Consider the following 21,715-nt stretch of genomic DNA (forward strand, 5'->3'; position numbering starts at 1 on the left):
AAAAGTTGGTGTCAGTCTGTTCAGGCTGCTATAACAAAAATACCATTGACTGGGTAGCTCATAGGAGAGATTTATTTCTCACAGTTTTGGAGGCTAGGAAGTCCCAGATCAAGGTGCCGACAGATTTGGTGTCTGGTGTGGGCTTGCTTCCTGGTTCATAGATGGCGCCTTCTGGCTGTGTCCTCACATGGTGAAGGGGGTGAGGGATCTTTCTGTGGCCTCTTTGTAAGGGCACTGATCCCATTCATCAGGGCTCTACCCTCATGACTAATCACCTCCCAGAAGTCCACCCATCACCTTGGGGGTTAGAATTTCAACATACGAATCTTGAGGAGACACAAACATTCAAACCATAGCAGTCAGCAAAAGGAAAAGAGAAAAAAGACCAATTAGTTAAAAGAAAATCCTAAGTTAGTATCACATAACCAAGTGAAGACAATATTTTGAGAATGAGGAAATGCATGAGATGAGAGGTCAAGCGAGGTAGAAACTGATGACTGTTTATTCAAGTGACCCAGGAGGTCATTTGTTCTTCAGCCACTTTGCTGAGAGAAGTAGAATATATGTGGAAGACCCATGCACATGCCATAGGCAGTGAGTTTCACTACTGTCAGTGGAAAGGTAACTGTGAGCATGTGGTTAGGAAACGTTTAAGGGAAGAGATTGCATGTGAGTGAGGCTTGAAGGACTTCAGTAGCAGGGGTATACACAACCAGGAAGGGAAGAGCATCCTGAGGTTTGGGTGTAGTCTGTTCAGGGCCAGAAGGTACGATTGTTCTTATGAAGTTTAGGCTTTATTTTTCAGTAATGAGGAGACATCAAAAGGTTATGGACTAGGACTGGTGTTAATCCAGCAGCAGTGCCTTGCATGAAAGAGAGGGGAAGAAACTGAGGGCAGGAATGCCTGGTAGGAGAAAATGGCGGTGTTCCAAGCATGAAATGAGAAGAGCATGGACTAGCATGCTGGCGGGGGGAATGAAAAGGTTCCAAAGTGGTGCATGTTGAAACAATAATAATGCAGCTGGTTGAATAACTGACTAGCTGCAGGGAGAGAAGAAAAAGAGAGTGCTCAAAGGGGATTCAAGATTTTGAAAATTGGTGGTTTGAAGAAAGAACTTTTTATTTAACAGTGATAACAGTGATGCATATGTATTCTATTTAATGATTTAGTTGATTATGCATATGTATTCTATTTAATGATTTAGTTGATTATGAGGTCAAAAAATATTTCGCATTTTGAGAGGGAGAAGGAATATGTATTTAATGAACCAACATTTTAAAATTTCTTTTTGCTGCCTGCAAGATCCATTGTTAGACCCCTCTTGGAGTGACATCTCCATATGAAAGGGAGAGAGGGGATCTCTAGGATGTGAGCCCTGCAGGGTCAGTGAGGGTTCTGGAGCAGAGTCCCCCAACCTGGGTCAACAGAATTTATGGGGACTCCCAGCACCTGGGGGATGATAGGTAAATGCATCAAGGCTCTGGAAGGCACTGGGAGGATGACTGGTGTGTCTTAAGGCTCGTAGTATACTCTTTAGCGCTTGGGACAAACATTATCTTTAGTCACCAGAACTGAAGATTAAAGGGGATTTTATGAATGTTTTGTGTATTTTAGGACTACGAGATTATTTCCTTGGAGAAGCTTGAGTTATTTGAAGGTATATGTTCAGCAGTTACCTGGGGACAGACTGAATTGTTATTGATTCTGAAATAAATAAGAAGGGGGCATTGGAAGGTAGTATTGCCCTCTGAGGGCATAAATAAAATTATATTTTAAGTGGTACTAGTAAAATAACTGTGATTGCCTGAATTTTGTGTTTTCTTTTTCTTTGTTTCATAGAAGGCAATTTCTTTAGTATCTGTGATTGTCAGGTTTTAGGAAAAAAAAATTGATTCTAGTCTTGCACAGTAATTTTTGGATGGCTTTTTAACAAAACCTAGATTTCATGGACTGGTTTTGATATGTCAGATGTAAAAAAGTAAAATAAAATCTGAAACCGGAACCGATAGCCACGAGCCTATGTAAGGCAGGCTTTGAGCAATGTTCTAGTCAGAGGGAGGCCTTGTCCCTCCAGACGCAGCTCAGACCTGGGTCATCCCTGTAGCAGTTTCCTGATGGAGATCTCTGTCTTTTGGATCTGGACAGATGTACATCAGTTGGACAAAAATGTGCTTGGCTCTGTATCAGGCAATTCAGCGGCCACATGGAGGCAAAGCTGCAATTGTAGATTTGCAAGTTGCAAGGTGCCTAAGAAGATGGATATAATTTAGAGAGTGGAATTAAAAGTGAAAAAACTGGAAGGTGAAGTAAAATGAGAGACTTCTTGTGCTTGTTCAGGTGTGATGCAGTAAACAGACAATTTAGGCGAAGGTTTATAGGTCAGAGGGTTATGGGCAACTGAAGGTTAGTTTGAAAAAACCCACGTATCTTTTTCAATACAATGCTGAGGATCTTCTAAAATTGCCCAAATAAACAACAAGTACTTAAATGTATGATATTTGCTCAGTACCATGCTTGACTTGCAAGGTTGGAAGAGAAGAAAAAGTATACTTACTGCCCGTGATGAGTTTATGGTCTGGTTAGAGAGGCAAGCTCTCCTGAGACAGACACGTGGAAAGATAGGACACATGATGTATATAGTTTTGTTTTGGGTTCTATTTATACATAGTCATTCATTCATTGATTAGTTGATTCATTTCTTCAACAAAAACTATGATTTTTGGAGGTCCAGTGGTGAAAAGACAGAAGAAGTAGAATCTAAATTCCCATGGAGGAGACAGACAGTAACGGGTAAACTGATAAACAAGAACAATTCTGAGAGTTAAAAGCCGTGAAGAAAATAAAGTAGGTTGAAGTGATGGAGTGCCTGGGGTAGGGCAGGGCTGCCGACTTAGGGTGGTCAGTGAGACCTGCTCGAGAAGGAGACGTCTGAGCCGACTCCTGAAGGAGCAGGGTTATCCCCGTGTCCCTGAGGCAGGCGCTAGCTTGCACGTTCAGTGAGCAGAAGCCGGCCAATGGCTGCAGAGCAGAGTGCGCGAGGAATAGAGGGCAGGAGACGAGGCTAGAGGGAGGGCAGGAGATGAGGCTAGAGGGAGGGCAGGAGATGAGGCTAGAGGGAGGGCAGGAGCACAGAGTATGTAGGGCTGGTTCCCGTGGGTCGGACAGTAAATACAATGCGAATCCTTTGGTGAGTTAAGCAGGAGTTTTAAGCTTCTTGCTCTGGCTGCTGCGCGGAGAATGTAAGTGGGAGTAGAAGCAAGACTGCTGGGGAGGAGTCCAAGGCTGTGGTCCACGAGGGAAGTGATACTGGTTTAGGATAAGGTGGGAAGGAGACAGCTGGAATATATAAGGCTCTACTTTTGCAAAATAGAAAGTAAAGTGGCAAAGGTGAAGCCTTGAAAAGAGAGTGAAATTCCAGCTGAACTTTGAAAGATTCAACAAGAATTAAATGTGAACATGTAGAGAGGAAATAGAAAGATATTTTTGGGACGTTTGAAGGTGGGAGTGGAGATGGCATGAATGGGGCACAGCCAACTTCACTGCTATCTAAAGTAAGCAGAACAAACGTAAATTAATCTAAGGTGGTGGTTCTCGTGCTGGAATCACCTGGAGAGCCTCAACAATATTGATATCCGGGTTCCACCGCCGAGACTCTGTTATAGTTGGCATGGGGTATGGTCTGGTATTGGAGTTCTAAAAAGTTCCCACAGTCACAGTGGGAACTGTGGGCACAGTGTAAGATCTTTCGGTATAAGTTCTTACAACTAGGAGACTTCCACCCAGCAAGAAACAAGTGAAGCAGGCTGAGTGCATGAGTTTGGGGGTAGAGCAAAGCAGTGATTTTGAGACTTGCTCAATTATGAGACTCCCTGAGATGTTTGTTTAAAATACAAGTTCCTGGAACCCCCCTGGAAACACTGACTCCCTGTGCCTAGGAGAACGTAATTTTAGTGTGTTCCCTGTGGTGATGTAGGTTGGGGATCATTGCACTGGCTAGAAGATCTCAGTGCTTCTGACTGTTGATAAAGGAAATGAAGTGGACACATCAGTGGAAATGAATGTCAGCCTCAGTTGTCTGGTGGGGGTGGCGTGGGGGCCAGCTTAACAGTGACATCTCAGTGTATAGATGTGATCAATTGGAACCCTGTGGTCAAGAGCTGAAGTCAAAGCAGTGGCTTCAATGGCTTAGTGGAAAACAAATTCAAACAAATTCTTTTGGAAAGAGGCTTGGTCTGGGAGAGACTGGAGGTCTGAGGGATCTCAGCGGGAAAAGTGATTGGAGCTGGATTGTAGAGAGCTGTGTGGTTTGGCATTCACAACATTGGGAGGCCAACAAATGTGTATCACTGACTTCAGTAATTTTATTGTTTTTTCCAGTTCCACATGGTGTTCACAACATCCACACACAGATGAGTGGAAGTTATGCAGGTGGATTCACTGGTTCACCTGGTAGAGGGTCACGTTTTCATGGGTTTGATGTTATTCTGTAGGCTGTGATGTTGGCATTACAGTGAGTGTCCACCTTTTCTCAACCTGATACTTCCTGTTGGTTAGGAAATGAAATTATGACTATGCTTTTTACCTATACTGCACATCTTTGCCCCCTAAATGACTGAATCTAAAGAGATGTTGCTTCTTCTTAGAAGCTCCTAATTTTGTCCCAATAACTCTTTTACTTTGGAGAAATTTCTTTTGTTCATTTATTCAGCTCCTTTCTATTCTGTAGCTGTTGAGTACAGTGTGAAAGATACAAAGATAAGGTCTAAGCCCTGCCCATGGGATCATACAGTCTATGGGGAGCAAGATCATACCCCTAATTATACCCAATGAGACTCTGTCGACCAGAGAAAGATAGTGATGTTCAGAGGAGAGAAAGAGTGATTATTTTGCCTTAGAGAACAGGACTTGTAAAAGTCTTTTTGGAGGAAGTTGCTGACCTTGAGGCTGGGTCAGATTTAGAAAGCTATGGATACCAGGGTATTGCAGGCAGGACGGAACATGTAAAGTACAGACCAAGAGTCTACTGGCAAATGGTTTAATTTGACTGTGGCATACAGAGCTGAATGTGTGTTCTGGAAAAATAAGATGAAAAACCAGGTTGGAGCCTATTAAGGAGTGTGACCGCCAGAGGAAAACATGGTTTATTCTGGAGGCAGCAAGGAGCCTTTGGAGATTTTCCAGCAGGAAAATAGAAGGGAAACTAACCTTGATTGGGTGTGTGCTATGCATCTGCCAATCATTATGCTTTCTGAAAGTGATTCCTGTAGGTGATCTGAGGGGTAAGGTTATTTAGGCAGAGTACGTGGCAGCCGTGTTTAGAATTGTTTGGAAGAGGGAGGAGATTGGAGACGGGAAAATCACTGTCATAGCTCAGATCTCACATGCAGTTATTTAGGCATGGAAAAAAGAGGAGATATAAAACAGGGTTTTATTTATTGAGTAAATATTTCTTGAGCTCTTATTGGATATTCCAGGCTCTGGGATATGGCAGTAAACCAGTTCTAGACCGTCATGGACTGCATCTTCTTGTGGGTGAGACAGATTATACCAGCAGGAAATGACCAGGCAGTGACAAGTGAGAATTAGAGAATTAAAACAGGAAGATGCAACAGAGACTGATCTGGTGGCTTCTTTAGATTGGGCGGTCAGGGAAGGCCTCTCTGAAGAAGTGACATTTAAACAGACACTTGAATGGTAACTAGGGACCAGCCTTGAGAAAGTTGGGATTGGCAGCAGGGAGAACATCCCAGGCAGAGGGAACATTTAATACAAAGGCCCTAAAATGGGAACAAACTTAGTGAATCCAAGGAACAGAAGGATGAGGCAGGACCAATATTCGTCAGTGGAATGTATATGGGGGCCAAGAAGAAGTCAGAGTGGACTCTTGGGTTTCAAATGTTGGAGACAGAGGGTGGTAGTACTGTTATCAGGAAGTTGGACCAAGTGTAAGTGAAGGATGTGATTTCCTTTGGCCACGTGTGGATTAAAGTGCTGAGATCAAGTCATGTTGAGATACCTAGGGACTTGAGCTTGGGAGAGGAGGTGGGATTGGAGATAGAAATTTGAGAATTATCTGCCTAAAGAAATTCCTTGAGGCTGTAGGAAAGGTGGGGACATCCAGGAAGTTGAGACAGGAGGCGAGAGCCCAAGGCGCGGTGATGAAGAAGGTTTAAATTGGCAAACTGGAGGATGGCTTGGGAGAGAGAGATGGGGATAACCAGGAAAGTGCAGAGTTGGAGCTCCTGAAGGCGGGAGGAACTGCACTGTCGAGTAATCCTGAACCAAACTGACGCACAAATACACTGTTTTGTTTTGTGAACTTCATGCAGTGAAGACAATTCAGCTAAGAGAAGTCATTCCATTAGCTTCTAATTTCATGCATTTGATGATGTTGCCTCTCAGTGTATTCCAAGTTAGAATTGTGATGCAGGCTGCTCGAGAGGGATTAAACAAAACTGCAACCTTTAATTTATCAACATTTCTCAAATATGCTTTGCAGTATGCTAAAATATATCCTTCCAGAGGCAGAAGACAAACAGTTGCTTTAAAGTGAAACACTCATTTCAGGTGAATTGTGAAGTACTTTAAAATAGCTTTTCCTGTTTGACCACCAGGTGGCGTAAACATTACTTTTAAATTGTTCAATGCGTCAGTACATGTGAGTGAGTATTATTAATGCTAAGAAATCATAGCTGATAGTAACAAATTATATGTGCCTGTGATGACATTTCGGTGCGTTTGAAGAAATGCTATTTGATTTCACTTTTTGTTTATATATATAATCAACAGGTATTCAAGCCACGAACTTTAGGAGGGCAGGTATCAGGCAACAAAAGACTCAAAACCTGTGTCTGCCCTCAGGAATCTCTCCCTTCCAATGAGGAGTCACCCATACATTGAAACCAGATTGATGAGCACAGTAATAGAAGTGTGTGTAAGGTACAAGATAGCCCGGACAGGGAGTGATTTCCTCTGCTCTGGGCAGAGCAGGGAAGGTTCACAGAGGATTTGAAGCAGGGTTTGAAGAATTAGTCCATCTCTGGGTTATAGTATAAGAGCACACCAGACAGCGGGAGCAACTTGTGCAGATGCATGTTTGTGTGAATTAGCATGGAATGTTTTGGTAAAGTGTAAAAGTTTAATATTGCTTAAGCGTAAATAAAAGTGAGGATGGAAGTAAGGCTGGGAAAGTAGGCAGGGGCCACAGCAAAAGGGTGTGTGGGCCAAGCTGAGGATCTTGGAGTACTCTATCTTGTAAGGGAAGGGAAGCCTTTGGAAGGTTTTAGGGACAGTAATCCTATGATCAAACTAGTACAGGCATACCTCAGTGATATTGTGGGTTCAATTCCAGACCACTGCAATAAAGTGAATATTTCAGTAAAGCGAGTCACATGAATTTTTGGTTTCCCAGTGCATACAAAAGTTATATTTATACTATACTGAAGTCTTTTAAGTGTGCAATAGCGTTATGTCCAAAAAAAATGTACATACCTTCATTAAAAAATACTTTATTGCTAAAAAATGGTAACCATCATCTGAGCCTTCAGCAAGTCATAATCTTTTTGCTAGTGGAGGGTCTTGTAAAAAATGCAATGTCTGCAAAGCACAATAAAGCAAAGTGCAGTAAAACGAGGTATGCCTGTATTTTTGTATTTTAGCAGGGTGACTCTCGGGCCAGTTCAGAATGTGACCTAGAAGAGGACAGAACTAGAGGCAGGTAGATCAGTTAGGTGAGGGTATTGCAGTCATCATTGCAAGAGATGGTGATCCTGTGAACTACAGCGGTGGAAGGGACTAGGGAAGGACAGATTCAGACGTGTTCTGATGGTTAATTTTATGTGTCAGCTTGACTGGGTCATCTAGTGCCCAGATATTTGGTCAAATATTATTCTGGATGGGTCTATAAGGGTGTTTTTGGATGAGATTAACATTTGAATAGATTGAGTAAGCAGATTGCCCTTCCTAATGTGGATGGGCCTCATCTAGTCAGTTAACTGCTGAATAAGACAAAAAGGCTGAGTAGAGAGAATTCCTTCTGCCTGACCACTTTTGAGCTGGGACATTGGTCCTTTCCTGCCTTTAGACTCAAACTGAAACATTGGCTCTTCTTGGGGCTTAATGTCACGAATTTTTTTTTTTTTTTCTGTGTGAGGAAGATCAGCCCTGAGCTAACATCCATGCTAATCCTTCTCTTTTTGCTGAGGAAGACTGGCTCTGAGCTAACATCTATTGCCAATCCTCCTCCTCTTTTTCCCCAAAGCCCCAGTAGCTAGTTGTATGTCGTAGTTGCACATCCTTCTAGTTGCTGTATGTGGGACGCTGCCTCAGCATGGCTGGAGAAGCAGTGAGTCAGTGCGCGCCAGGGATCCGAACCCGGGCCGCCAGCAGCGGAGTGCGCGCACTTAACCGCCAAGCCACAGGGCTGGCCCCATCTTCTTGGGGCTTGAACCTGCTGGTCTTCAGACTGGAACTTACACTGTCAGCTCTCCTGGTCCTCAGGCCTTGGTAGTTCGACTTGAACTATACCATTGGCTCCCCTAGGTCTCCAGCTTGCCGACTGCAAATCTTGGGACTTCTCAGCCTCCATAATTGCACGAGCCAATTCTTTATACAGTCATGCGTTGCTTAACAACAGGGATACATTCTGAAAAATGTGTCCTTAGGTGATTCCGTCATTGTGCAAACATCATAGAGTGTACTTAGACAAACCTGGATGTCATAGCCTGCTACATACCTAGGCTATATGGTACTAATCTTATGGGCCCACTGTCCAATATGTGGTTCGTCATTGACTGAAATGTCGTTATGTGGCACATGACTGTAATAACTCTCTTTCTCTGTCTCTCTCTCTATCCTGTTGGTTCTGTTTCTCTGGAGAGTCTTGACTAATACATGTGCAGAAGGTAGACTGTATAACATGGCATTTAGTCTGTGTGGAGGCATGGCATTTAGTCTCTTCTATAAGAGAGAAAGGAGCCAAGGATTATCCCTCACCCTGGGCCTGGTGACTGGAGGAATAGTCCTGCTATCAGCTGAGATGGCAGTATGTAGGACAAACGTGAATTGTATGTTTATGTGTGCAGTGTGAAGAAGACTTGTTCAGTTTTATAAACATAAAGTTCATGGGACTCTCAGGGTGTACAGAAAAAGATGCCCTTTAGATAGTTGGTTCTGTAGGTCTAATTTTATAAGTGAGGTAGGGACTGTGGAAATGCATGACAAAAGTCATCAAGAATTAATGTGGGGCCGGCCTCGTGGCTTAGCGGTTAAGTGCTCACACTCTGATGCTGGCGGCCCGGGTTCGGATCCCGGGCGCGCACCGACGCACCACTTCTCCGGCCATGCTGAGGCCGCGTCCCACATACAGCAACTAGAAGGATGTGCAACTATGGCATACAACTATCTACTGGGGCTTTGGGAGAAAAATAGAAAAAAAAAATAGGAGGGCTGGTATTCCCGTGGCTATTCCTTTAAAAAAAAAAAAAAAAAAAAGAATTAATGTGGATGTGAATATTTTAGGGGGCAGCAGAAAATATATTTACTGTTGATTCAGGGGTGGGCATTTCTAGGGCACATTGTGTGGCAGGAGGGCACCGGCTCTATTTTGTTGAGTACGCTTGAGATCCCCTCTGAAATGGTAAGTGGGGTTAAGATGGAACTTAACAACTGAAAGAAAATGGAAGAGTTGAGGGCCCAGTAAGTAGAATTAAAAGTCTGTGGGATCCAATGTATAAGAGGGACTATAAGATATTTTAGACAGGATCTGTAGTTTTAATTGATATCTTATTTCATATACTTTTATATGGGATTTCATACTTGAGCATAATTTAGATTCTTGATATCTATAATCATTTACTGAGTGTTTCATATGTGCTGGACACTGCTTGATCAGGGGGGTGTGTGTGTATGGTTTATTATCTCTTTTAAATCTAATGACACACATGTTAATTAGATCATATTCAATGATTTGGAAAGAAATTGCAGTCCTCAATCCCTTCAGTAAGGGATTGAGAGCGAGACGTCATTTGACTTCTGCTTTATTTTAGTCCCTCCTGGAAAAACAGGAATTACAGGAAGTTGCAGTAACATGGCTTCATTTTCTCTTCTCTCCTTTGGACATGATGCTTTGTTAGCCATGCTTTGAGATTTATGTTGAGAAAAGTCATCCAAGCAAATGATACAATCTGACTGTAGTTATGTAAGACTCATTTAAAGAGACAGGGGTATGTTACTGTCTATTTCCATGCTATATAATATTACTTAAATATGGGTGGATATTTAAAATCTTGTTTTTGTGAATAAATGTCTTATTTATTAACTGTCAGAGGTTGTAACTGTTAATATTCAGTATCACTGAAAATGCTTAATCCTCTCTGGAAAGCTTTTTTCCCCTATTTCTCTTTTCCATCTTCTAAGGATATACACAATAGTGACATTTGCCCACTGTTATTTACTTTATTAGGCAATGAGTGGTTTCCAATATGGAAGTGTTGGTTTCCAATGCAAATCCTATTTGTACTCTTCAAAATTTTCATTAAGGATAAATAGGAGAGGAAATGAATTGGTTATTGGTTAAAGAGGTAGTAGGCTATAAAAAGCATATTATTGGCTTTTGTTAGCAAGTATTCTGAGACATTTTAAATGATTATTGCAATAACCATCTTCTTTCTGTCTGTCGATCTATCTATTCTATCTATCTGATCTCTCTCATCTATCTATGTAATTGTTGTAGTTTGGTGTAAGTTGCCAAGGAGTTGATCCTGGCTCATTATGAATATTAAAGGATGAGAGAAGATCTGTCACAGCCAGCAGCAAGTTGTAGCACTAAGCATTTCTCTTGATAAGGTGTCTTCTATAGATGATACTATTATTCAGTGAGACAACCACAAGGATGACAAGGGACAGGACTTCTGCCATTCAGGAGCTCATAAACAAGTGGATAACATATAGAAATTAATAAATGCTGTAGTGGAAATGTACAGAAGCTGGCAGGCCTCTTTGCTGTGTTGGAAGATGATTGGATGTGGAACTGAAGAATTGGTTTCACTTGCTCACTGTGTGGCTTTTCTCAGGTCTCTTAATCAAGTTGAGCCTGCATTTCCTTATTGGTAAATTAGGGATAATAATAACATATCTTCCTGAATTGTTGGGAACAGCAATTGAATTATTTGATGAAACTACTTTGTAAAGTGAAATGTGAATATAAGATTCTTCTGTTCAGTTTGATGGAGTGGCTTTAATACTGTGAGCCATACTGTATAAATCTCAGCGTGGCCCTCTGCTGTGGAGTTTTGTGCATTCTTTTAGGGCACTGAGAGGAGACTCCTCCCTGTGTGGTTTTCTACACTGGTATCTCCAACATATGCCCTCATCGCTCTTTCCAAGGGCACATAAACAAAGCAGCCAGGAAGAATGCTGGTCTGTTTTGTGTATTCCTGTCCCCAGAGCATGTGCGTGGGTAGAACTACTCTCTTCAAGTTTGTGCCTGTCAGCACACGAAGGAGATGAGATGGAGTGGTTGAGACTTGCCAAAAGGCACACCGGTGAGGAGTGAAAAGCAGAAACAAGAAAGCAGCTTTTTGCTTCCCAGTTTAGTTGTTGGTAGAGTTCATTTTATGAATCTTCCCTGAAATCATCACCCATGACATTCAGCTTTCTTTGATGGATAGTTGAGTAGATTAATGAAATATTTAAACTTGTGTTCACTTTCTTAGTGGAGAATTATTTTGAATTCCATGATAGAAAAATATAATCTGCCTGAATAATTACCATTGTCCCCCCGTTTATTTTTGTGTAGAGTGAGCCGGATGTCTTGAGAATAAGTCATTTCGAATGTTTTCCTTGCTCATAAGGGAAAGAAACTATCTGCTGGTTTGAAACAAGCAGGCCGTCTGCCTGTTTTAGTATAGAAATAGCCACGTGCAGTTAAATGCTTGCTGGTAGTTCACTGTTTTGGGCACCACTACATTTTTGGATATACTGTGTTCTCTGTCTAACATGGAGCACAGATATTGCAGTGGTAATGAGCAGGCACCTATATGCCCACTTGTAGTGGTTATAGTAGGCACTTGTTAAGTGAATGAGCTGTAAATTAAAGCTGCATCTGCTGATTTTGCCTCACCAGCTTCTAATTTTACTGAAGGACAAAAGAGCAACAAATTAGATACATGTCCAGATGTGTGTGGGGGGTGGGAGACCTCGCTTCCATCCTTCTTCCCACGCCCTGTTCAACTGGTGCCCCCTGTCTCCAACTTGAAAAAAGTGTGACTGTTAGGTGAGACCTCCTTTAACTTGCCATATGCCGGGGGTATTTTTTCACATCCCTCTGCATTCTCATTCTCTTTCCTTCAGCCTCAGAGGAAACAAAATTACTTCTACCTCACTAAGCACAACCCATCACTGGGGTCCTTGGCTTCATGTCCTCCTGCCTTCTCTAGGACCATGCCCCACCAGGCATTTTTATTTTTTCTCATATCTCCAATTTTTGCTTCTCTGTTGCTTTTTTCTTCTTGGTCTATAATTGCTCAAATTTCTCGCAATTTGTCCCACCACGTTTCCCTGCAGTAACTCTCCACTTTATACTCTCGCAATCAAGTCCTCGGAAGCGTTGGCCATTCTTCACTTACTTTCTGCCCATTCACTCTTCAGTCCGTTGCACTCTGGCCGCTGTCTGCCACCCTGACTGACCACGGCTCCTATGGACATGATCACTAGTGATTTTCTAATTGGTAATTTCAACATCTTTTTTTCAGCTTTTTATCTTATTGGACTTCTCTACTGAAGGTAATTCTCCTTGGAACTGTTTCCTTGACTTTCATGACATGATCATTTTTATTCTTCTTGTTCCTCTTTGGTTGTTCCTCCTCCTTCTCCTCAGTGAGTGTTTTTCCTCTACTCAGCCCTCAAATATTGACGCTCCTCAGGGTCCCCCTTTGATCCTCTGGTCTAGGCACTGCTCATACTCTCCCCAGTGATCACAGCCATTCCATTATTTCAGATACCACCTACACACTGATGACTCCTAAAGTGTATTTTCAGTCGAGACCTTTTCCCCACCCTTAGGCTTAGGTGGCCAATTTCCAGATGAATATCTTCATCTGGATTTCCTCCACTTGCTTCACAGTTTATGTGACCAAAACTGAACTTCTCATTGTTTCTCCTAAGCCAGTTCTTCTGTTCGCATTATTACTGTTTCAGTTGGTAGCACCATCGTCTACCCAGTCACCTAAGTCAGAACCATGGGATGCATTTATTCCTACTTCTGCTTCATTGCCCACACCCAGTCAGCCAGCTGGCTTCCAGATTATATTTCGATGTTTTGTATTTATTTCCCTGGTCAATCCCTTCCTTTCCCTTCCACTGCAACTGCTTGGCTCACTTCTCTTGTCACCTGGTATTAGGACTAATAGAGGTGCTTTTTAACTGAATTTTCAATGTCTCACTGTGTCCTCCTCAAACCTGCCTTTGATATAGCCAATAGAGTGATCTGTGAATGAAAATAACACCATTTCACTTTCCTGCATCACACTGTTTATGCCTCATTCCTGCTCTCATTGCTGACAGCGGTGTTTCTTAAACTTGCTTTCACAAATATACGCATGTGCTTAGAATGTTCAATGAGACTTTTTCAATTTTGTGTGTACATTTTACTGATAATCATTTTACAAACAACCACCACCTTATTTGCATTTATGATGACATCTCTCTCAAAGAATGACCTAAAGTTAAATTAAACCTAAGGTTAAGCCTTAACTGCAGTATTTCTAAGCCAATGTCAGAAGATTCTAGTGATTATAGTCATAGTTTCAAGGATCTGTAAGATATATATACAGATAGATAGATATACTTGAATAATTATAATTAAGTCCACATACATGTATAAATTGTTTATATATATTTATTTTTGTATATCAGGTGTATGTGTGAGTGTGTATATAATTTTTCCAAAGGGGTTTTACATTATTCAAGTTTGAATTACACTCACTGTACATCTACCTATAAATTCTAAAGTCCTTAATGTGTCTTTTAAGATCTTTTATGACCTGATCATCTTTTTTTTCTCTACATATTTATCCATCTTAATCTCTTGGCTTATATTTTCTGTAAAAGGAACATCAGACTACTTGTGGGTCCTTATATACACAGTGCTTTTCTTTTCCTTCTTAAGTCTATGCTTTTGTGCTTACCCCTTTCATATATGGTATTCTGTCTTACTCCATTCCCCTAACTTTTAACTTTGAACTCCTCCTTGTGCTTTATAACCTCCTCCAGGATGCACTGATCTAGCCAGGTGGACTGTTCAGTGGTCCTCCTATTGTCACAGTGCCCTGAGCAAATCTCTGTCTCCTGATACACCTTATTGCTTTGTAGTTACCTGTTGGAGTCTGTACCAGACGGTGACCTCCTTCAGGTCTTGTGGTTTCTCCTTTGTATCTTTCAAGCATGGCACATAATTGAACGAGAGATAGTGACCTGAAAATGCACGGGTGAATCACCTTTGCCTTCTCCCAGTGGAGAGAGACCTTTTCTGCAGTCAGCCTAAGCAGTTTCTTTCACAGTTTTTCCTCTATTCAGTTTTTACACTATGGTTTTTTAAATGTTTAATACATATTTGCATGCTTCATTTAGCATTTTAAGTTAGAAAAATCAATGTCTAGTTTTTATATGAAGACATTTTAGCCACAGAAAGATAACACACTTCTATCTATTCCTTTCTATTTTAGGAGACCCGTCTTCCCAGTTACAGGCTCAGGAACCTAGAAGTTCTGAGAATACGTTAAGTCTGCTGGAAGATTCTGGGTGTGGTTTATCAAATGAGCAGAGAACAGAACCTTCAGAGATGTCCCAGCATTTTGTGGAAAGCTGCACCCCTACACCTTTCCCACCACTGCCCATTGTGAAAAGACACTGGGCTACTCCGGAAAATCCTCTGTCTTCTCACATGCAGTTCTTGCAGCGTCTGCTTGAACTGAAGAACTTGACAGCATCAGGGAGTCTGAAAACAGACTTGAGCCTCTTTGAAACTGACTCTTCTGCAGTATCAGATTCTGTTTTCCAGTTGCTAGATGGCCTGATCACTTTTTACCGTAAACCCAAATTTCCTTTTTCAAGCTTTTGGACAGAAGCTGTTGATACTTTAGCCAGACTGATCAGTGATTGTGATTTATCTAATCATATTCTTAAAAAGTGTTCCAAGAAGTTGGAAGAATTTGAGAAAACCCTACTACAGATTATTTTAAGGAACAACCATATAAATCGGGTAAGTAATAAATCTCTTCTATTCATGAAATAGCATATCAGTAATTTTGGTGAACATTCCCGTTGGATAATATCTGTTGCTGTTCCTTAGCCTTGTGGCTCAGAGTCTCTGGTTGAGCCTTGTTTTGCAGTTGTCTGCAGGTCTCCTCTGTGGTGCTGTCCCCGCCTCTGGCCTCTGATTGCTGCAGTATCCTCTCCATAGACGCCCCTGTTTCAGGCTGTGCTTCCCTCCTGTGAGTTCCCTTCCTGGTTTCCTATCAGCATCCTTGGATTCTTCTCCTCTGTTGTTTTCTCCTGCCTACATTTAGTTCTTATTGCTCAAAAAGTCTCAGTGTTTTTCAAAACACCACTAACATTTATGGTTTCCCAATTTAACGTGTCTGTTAAATTCCTCATGATAGATTACCTGTATTGTATTGAATTTGTTCTTTTTCTGACATTGACTATCAAATGCCTGGAAGTCAAAGAATATTTTTTCTTCTTTAAGAATTTCCCTTTTAAGTGGCATAAAACCCCATGGACTCTCTGTAGGAATAAATTGTCTGAGGAACACACAGTATATGGCTTTATTATGTTTTTTTTCTTATTTATTTAACATGGCTTAGAAAGGTTGACTCGGGGATTCTTTTTTTACAAGTGACATTGAGGTAACCTGAAGTTGTTTTCTTTTTTGTATTACTTTCTGTCTTCCTCAGTATCTGATCCTTTGTTTGGGAAACTCCAAATGCCTTCACATTTTAACCCTTTTTAATTGAGTACTAAAAATATCACAGACGAGACTAAAGGTCTAACTCATTAACTGTATCTCACTGTGGGAAAAAGGTATTGGCCCTTGTTTCTTTTGATCCATCATTGTCCAGTGTTTGTCTCCAGTGCCATTATCTAAGGCCAGAGTTTTTGTATAGTGTAGGCCTCACCTCAATCTTCAAAACTGACAAAATTGAACTAATAACCCAATTTGTTGCACATGCACCTGTTCTTTTCTTCTCTATTAAGGTATGATTTGATCAATATTATAGAAACCTTTACAATTAAGCTTTTGGCATTTGTGTAAAGATACTGAATTTTCCATCTGGGAAACTGAAATTTTTTTCTACTGGACGTGGTCAATCAGGAATTAAATATCAGATTTTCTTTAGTAGTATCTGAGATATATAATCTGTTTCTTAACCATCAATAAATATCTCGAATACTTAATATTCCTTAATCTTTTTTGTATATTTTTGCTTTCTTCTTAAAACTACTTTAAACACGTTTTATGTGACTTGGAACCTTCCAGATACCGGCCTTTGTATTTCTTGTCAGTTACCAGATGAGCTAATATTTTTTCAATCTAAAAAATATCTCTCTCTCACTTAGGGATTGGACTACACAAGAGTAGCCTTGGGAATTGTATGGAAGTAAGGGAATGTCTCAAAGAAGCTTGTGATGGTACAGATGGGTCTGAAGTAGGTTTTCCATACCATTTGTCATGGTGCAAGCCATTGTTGACTAATTGGTCAGCAGAGGAAGAATGAGTGAATGAATGGCTTTGGTCTTTTCTTGGAGAGGTGATTGTTGTATTTAGATAAAGTGGAATCAAAAAATTGTTCACCACATTTAGAATTAGGATGATGATTCATAAATAAGTTTTAATGACATTGTCTTTGGGAATTTTTTTTTTCTCCCCAGCAAAAGCGTCTTAGACTAAATTATTCAAACTTTTTTTTTTTGCTCAGGAAGATTCGCCCTGAGGTAACATCTGTGGCCAATCTTCCTCTATTTTGTATGTGAGCTGCCACCACTGCATGGGCATCGACAAGTTGTGTAGGTCTGTGCCCAGGAACTGAACCTGGGCCACCAAAGTGGAGCACGCTGAACTTAACCACTAGGCAACCGGGGCTGGCCCTTAAATTTTTCAAACTTTTGTCATTGTTTTCACCATCATCATCAGTATTACTGCCATCATCATCTTTTAGATATATTCATAAAGCTTCTTTGTTAGAAAAATTGACTAACGATTGTTCTTTATAAATGCTTTTCTGTCTTTTTAGCTTTCCTTGAGTAATAAAGTCTCAAGGAAGAATATATTCTGACATGAAATATAGGATAGCTCCTATTATTGCATTTTCATTGATACTGCTCCTGATTGATTTAAACAAAATACCATAGTTTAGAAAAAAATTTGCTACTTCAGAAAAACCTTGTTTCTATAGATTAGAAGTGTTTAATTAAAGTGTATTGCTTAAAAACTTGAGCCCTGCTACTGATTTCATTAAAGTGATCTTATGTTTAAGCAATGTGATAGGGAAAGGTGTGGTGTGAATATTTAAAATTCTGACCAAGGGATTTCACATATTTATAATTCACATATAGCCAGGTTTTAAATAAAATATAAATCTTCAACAATATGTTCTCAGTGCATTTAGTAGTAAAATTATTCTGACCATAACTTAGTTTTTCTTTAATGATCAATAAGAACTTGGTATCTTTCAAAATCTTGAGGTCATCATTGTGAATATCAGTTATGTCAGGGCTGCATATATTCAAAAGACAGGACGTTGAAGTGAGATACCCTGGAAATTGTTTTGAATAATTCGCTGATATTAGCTTGGTTGAAATTATTTATAAGTTTAGGGAAACATATGATTTGTGATTTTTCAGATTTGGATAGATTCTGTTTATTTTTGTGCTATTTTAGGAACTTTATATTTATTAACAAATTTTTTAGGAATTGTTATCTTGGTCCTATGTCTGTATTATGTTTTTAGGATAACCATTAGATGGGACTAGAAGGTATAATCTACAGTGATATATTTGACAGATATAGAAGATACGTGTCTTGAAACCAGATGGCTTATAGGGATCTGCACTAGGCCTGCCCTAGGGGTCCTGGGGAGCAGTCTGGACTTCACTTGGGTTGAGCTGTCCTCTACTTGCAGACCCCAGTATGGCGCCTTCCTCACTCGCCTGTGTACTTGCTTGGGGTCAGGAGTGTTTACCTTTGGAGTACTGAATGCCCTTTGTTTGACTGACAGCCTGACCTTTCCTATATTTCCAGACCTCAAAGTGGGTTTATTTCTATGATTAGAAACAGCATGAGCTAATTGTACCACTGTACTCCCACCTGTTTCTTTACAGGCCAGGATATTATCCTAGAAGTTTAACACCAGAATGCTTATGATTCTGTTTAGATTTTGCAATGGTATCTTTGTCTTAAATTTTCATTTGTTTTGAAAAGATAGGAGTTGTTATATTACATTAAATAATCAAAATCTATAGATATCATTGAGCTTTTAGGTATTTAGCATATATTGCTAAATCTTATGGACATAACAGTGAGTTACTTAGAAAACTTTCTTTTCAGATATCTTGTTTTTTAAAATTATAAAATAACTCTTGGCCATATTAGTTGTGAAATTGAAAAAAACAATTGACTGCCAAGTAGACATTAAATTAGAATCTTTTGTATGTATGGTAAGCAGAATAATGGTCCCCCAAAGATGTCCACTTCCTAATCCCTGGAACCTGTGTTATGTTACATGATGGGGATGTGGGTGGGGAATTAAGATTGCTGGTCAGCTGACCTTGGGGTGAGGAGATGATCCTGGATCACATGGGCCCAGTACTCACAAGGGTCCTTATAAGTGAAAGAGGGAAGCAGGAGAGTCAGTGTCCAAATCAGAGAGAAATTTGAAGATGCTATGCTGCTGGCTTTAAAGATGGAGGAGGGCACGATGAGCCAAGACATGCAAGTTGGAAAAGGCAAGGAAATGGATTCTTCTCAAGAGGCTCCACAAGGAACACAGGCCTGCCAACACCTTCCTTTTCACCCAGTGAGACCCACATCAGACTTCTGGCCTCTAGAACTGTAACTGAATAAATTTGTGTTGTTTTAAGCCACTAAGTGTGTGGTAGTTTGACACAGCAGCAACGGGAAATAATACACTATGTTTACCATTTATAGTGTTTTCACATCTGTTGTCTCATCGTATATTTATACAATAACTCTGTGAGATAGGCATGGTTGCCATTCTTATCTCCACTTGATAGATGAGAAAAATGAGGCCCACAGAGATTTGCCCATAGCCACAAAGCTAGTTAGTAACATGTGAACACTAGCACCCAGTATTAGAGTTGACTGTGGCTCTGCTTTCCCTCTCTATTCTTTCTCCTTACAATCCTCAAATTTGGTAAAACTGACTCAGATTATAGGATTTATCAGATATCGCTTTTTATAATCCCCCTACCCCATCCTGTTGTGGTCTCTGTGCTCATCCTTTCCTGTGTGGATTCCTGCAGTTGCGTCCTGTCGTCCTGTCAGATTCCTGATGCATCTGATCCTCCTCTAATCCATCCATCCCACCGTTATCAGAGTGATCTTTAAAAAATGCTGAAAATCCTTCGGTGGCTCCTTGCAGATTTATAAGAAAGTACACATTCTTCACCGTAGCCCACAGGCTCTTCTCTACCTGGCCCCTCTCTAGCCTCTTTGGCGTTATCTTTCTCTGTTCCATCCTAAGCACTCTTCACTCCAGTCAGACAGAATTATTTGTAGTTTTCCAAGTACTTTCTGTTCTTCCCCTCTGTGCCTCAATAGTTGTCAGTTCCTTGGCCTAGAATACCTTTCTTCCATCTGGCTAGTTCTGCCTGTCCTTACAAATTGATGTCTAGAATTAGTTCCTCAAAGAAGCCTTCCCTCCTATCCTGCTTCGGTCTTCCTTTCCTCTTGCTGATTAAATGTTCCTCCCATAAATTCACCACTGTACGTATCACACTCTACGTAGCTGCTGACTTGTGTTTATCCTCCACCAGAACCCAGTCTTTGTGGCTGAATGCCATGCCTCACTCGGTTTATAAACTCAGGGCTCAATGCCCTGCCCAGCGTGGGGTTTGGGCGTCTCACTGCGGCCTGGTGAGGGTGGGAGTCTAGGTCCCGCACTTGCCTTTGCTCATGTGGGTGGGGTGGGCTGCAGTTTTTTTCTGTGGTGTTTGGCTGCTTCAGGGAGGTTATCTTTCAAAAGCTTTCCATTTTGCTAGGCTGCCTCTTTTCTGTCCTTTAGCTAGAGAAAACAGGCTTTTGTTGCTGTTGTTTATTTTTGTCCATGCCCATTGGCATTCTGGGTCGTTGGCTTTTTTAGCTCCAAATCTGGGATATATGAGGCAAAAAGAAAACCAGGGAACTCACCACTGTGTCCTTCCTTTGGTCTTAAGGTCCATAGCTGGTCCGCCTGTCAGTCTTCTTATGTTTATTTTATGTATGACGCCCAGCATTTTTACTTGTACTTAATGAGAGGAATAGACATAAGTCAGTCCACTTCCTGGAAGTGGAAACCTGTGAAGGTATTTTTAAAAATCAAATGATATCCCATACTACAGTGACAAAGAGCTAGCCCTGCTGCACACCCCCGGCTCCTCAGGACCGCCCCTCAGAGACCACTACTGCCAGACCTTTACTCCTGTTCTGCCGCCATTTACACCTGTGTTTTAAATAAAAGGCTTACACTGCTATTTCTTAGGTTATTTTCTTTTTTATCTCTTCACTTTGTATGACGGAAGATAAAAATTTATGTCTTCTATAGCTGCCTCCTTCTACCTACTCTCCAAACATAATTTATCAAAAGTTTTGGTAAAATCAGTGTTACATATTTATATTATTATGAGTCTGTAATCTTTTTAGCCCTGAGACATGTACTATACAATGATTTCATTTCCTTTTTGATCAACTTTTAATTTTTTTCTAAAGACAATTGATTAGAATGATTTTTTTTTCCATTTGCTTAGTTTTCTAGATACCTATAATTGATTCTACTTTCAGACACTTGGACAGGATTGTAAACATCCTCTTAGTAGAGCCAAACAAATGAAGTCATTTATCAGTTCCATCTTTTTTTTTAAGACATGCCTTCTGGAGCCCTCCATCTTCCTGTTCTCATCTGGACTAATGCTCCCTGTATCTGCTGCTCAGCTTTACTCCAGGGACTTCTTTTCTTTTAATCACCACCTGGGGAATTCCCTTTCCTGCTTTCTTGTGTGTGTCTCCTTGTCCCTCATCTCATGTATTCCTTTCTTTGTTTTTAACTTCATTTAGTTGATGCACATTCTTTATGAGCTCACTTAGAACGGGTTCATGGGCTGTACACTTGTAAAATATTTGTTTGCTTAAAATATTTTATTCCAACTTTAAAATTTATTGATGAATTAGGATAGATTTCCAAGTTGGATATAATTTTCCCATAGAATTTAAGACATTTTTCTACTAACTTCTGGATTCCAGTGTTGCTAGTGAGAATTCCAATGTAATTCTCATTTTAATTCCTTGAATGTGGTCTATTCCCAACCCTTATGTACGTCCAGGAGCATTTAGGATCTCTCTTGTTCCCGCTGCTTTGTAACTACAGGATGGTGTACCTCGATATGGGTCTTTTAAAATTCCTTTTCCTGAGTCCTTGGTGGGTCTTTGAATCTGAGATTTCA

At 40.6% G+C, this 21,715-nt stretch overlaps 1 protein-coding gene across 2 annotated transcripts in view; it reads left to right on the forward strand.

The window, feature by feature from the left end:
- Positions 1–21,715, forward strand: part of MEI4 (meiotic double-stranded break formation protein 4) — a 218,665-nt gene that overhangs the window by 48,502 nt on the left and 148,448 nt on the right. For both annotated transcript variants that reach the window (XM_087443796.1, XM_087443795.1), the window contains exon 3: positions 14,725–15,260. In XM_087443796.1, the coding sequence (XP_087299922.1) occupies positions 14,725–15,260 (536 nt within the window). The remainder of the gene's footprint in view (positions 1–14,724; positions 15,261–21,715) is intronic.

The sequence above is a fragment of the Ceratotherium simum genome, chromosome 19 (genome assembly GCF_057802395.1).
Source record: "Ceratotherium simum simum isolate JZ-2026a chromosome 19, ASM5780239v1, whole genome shotgun sequence".
Classification (NCBI taxonomy): Eukaryota; Metazoa; Chordata; class Mammalia; order Perissodactyla; family Rhinocerotidae; genus Ceratotherium; species Ceratotherium simum.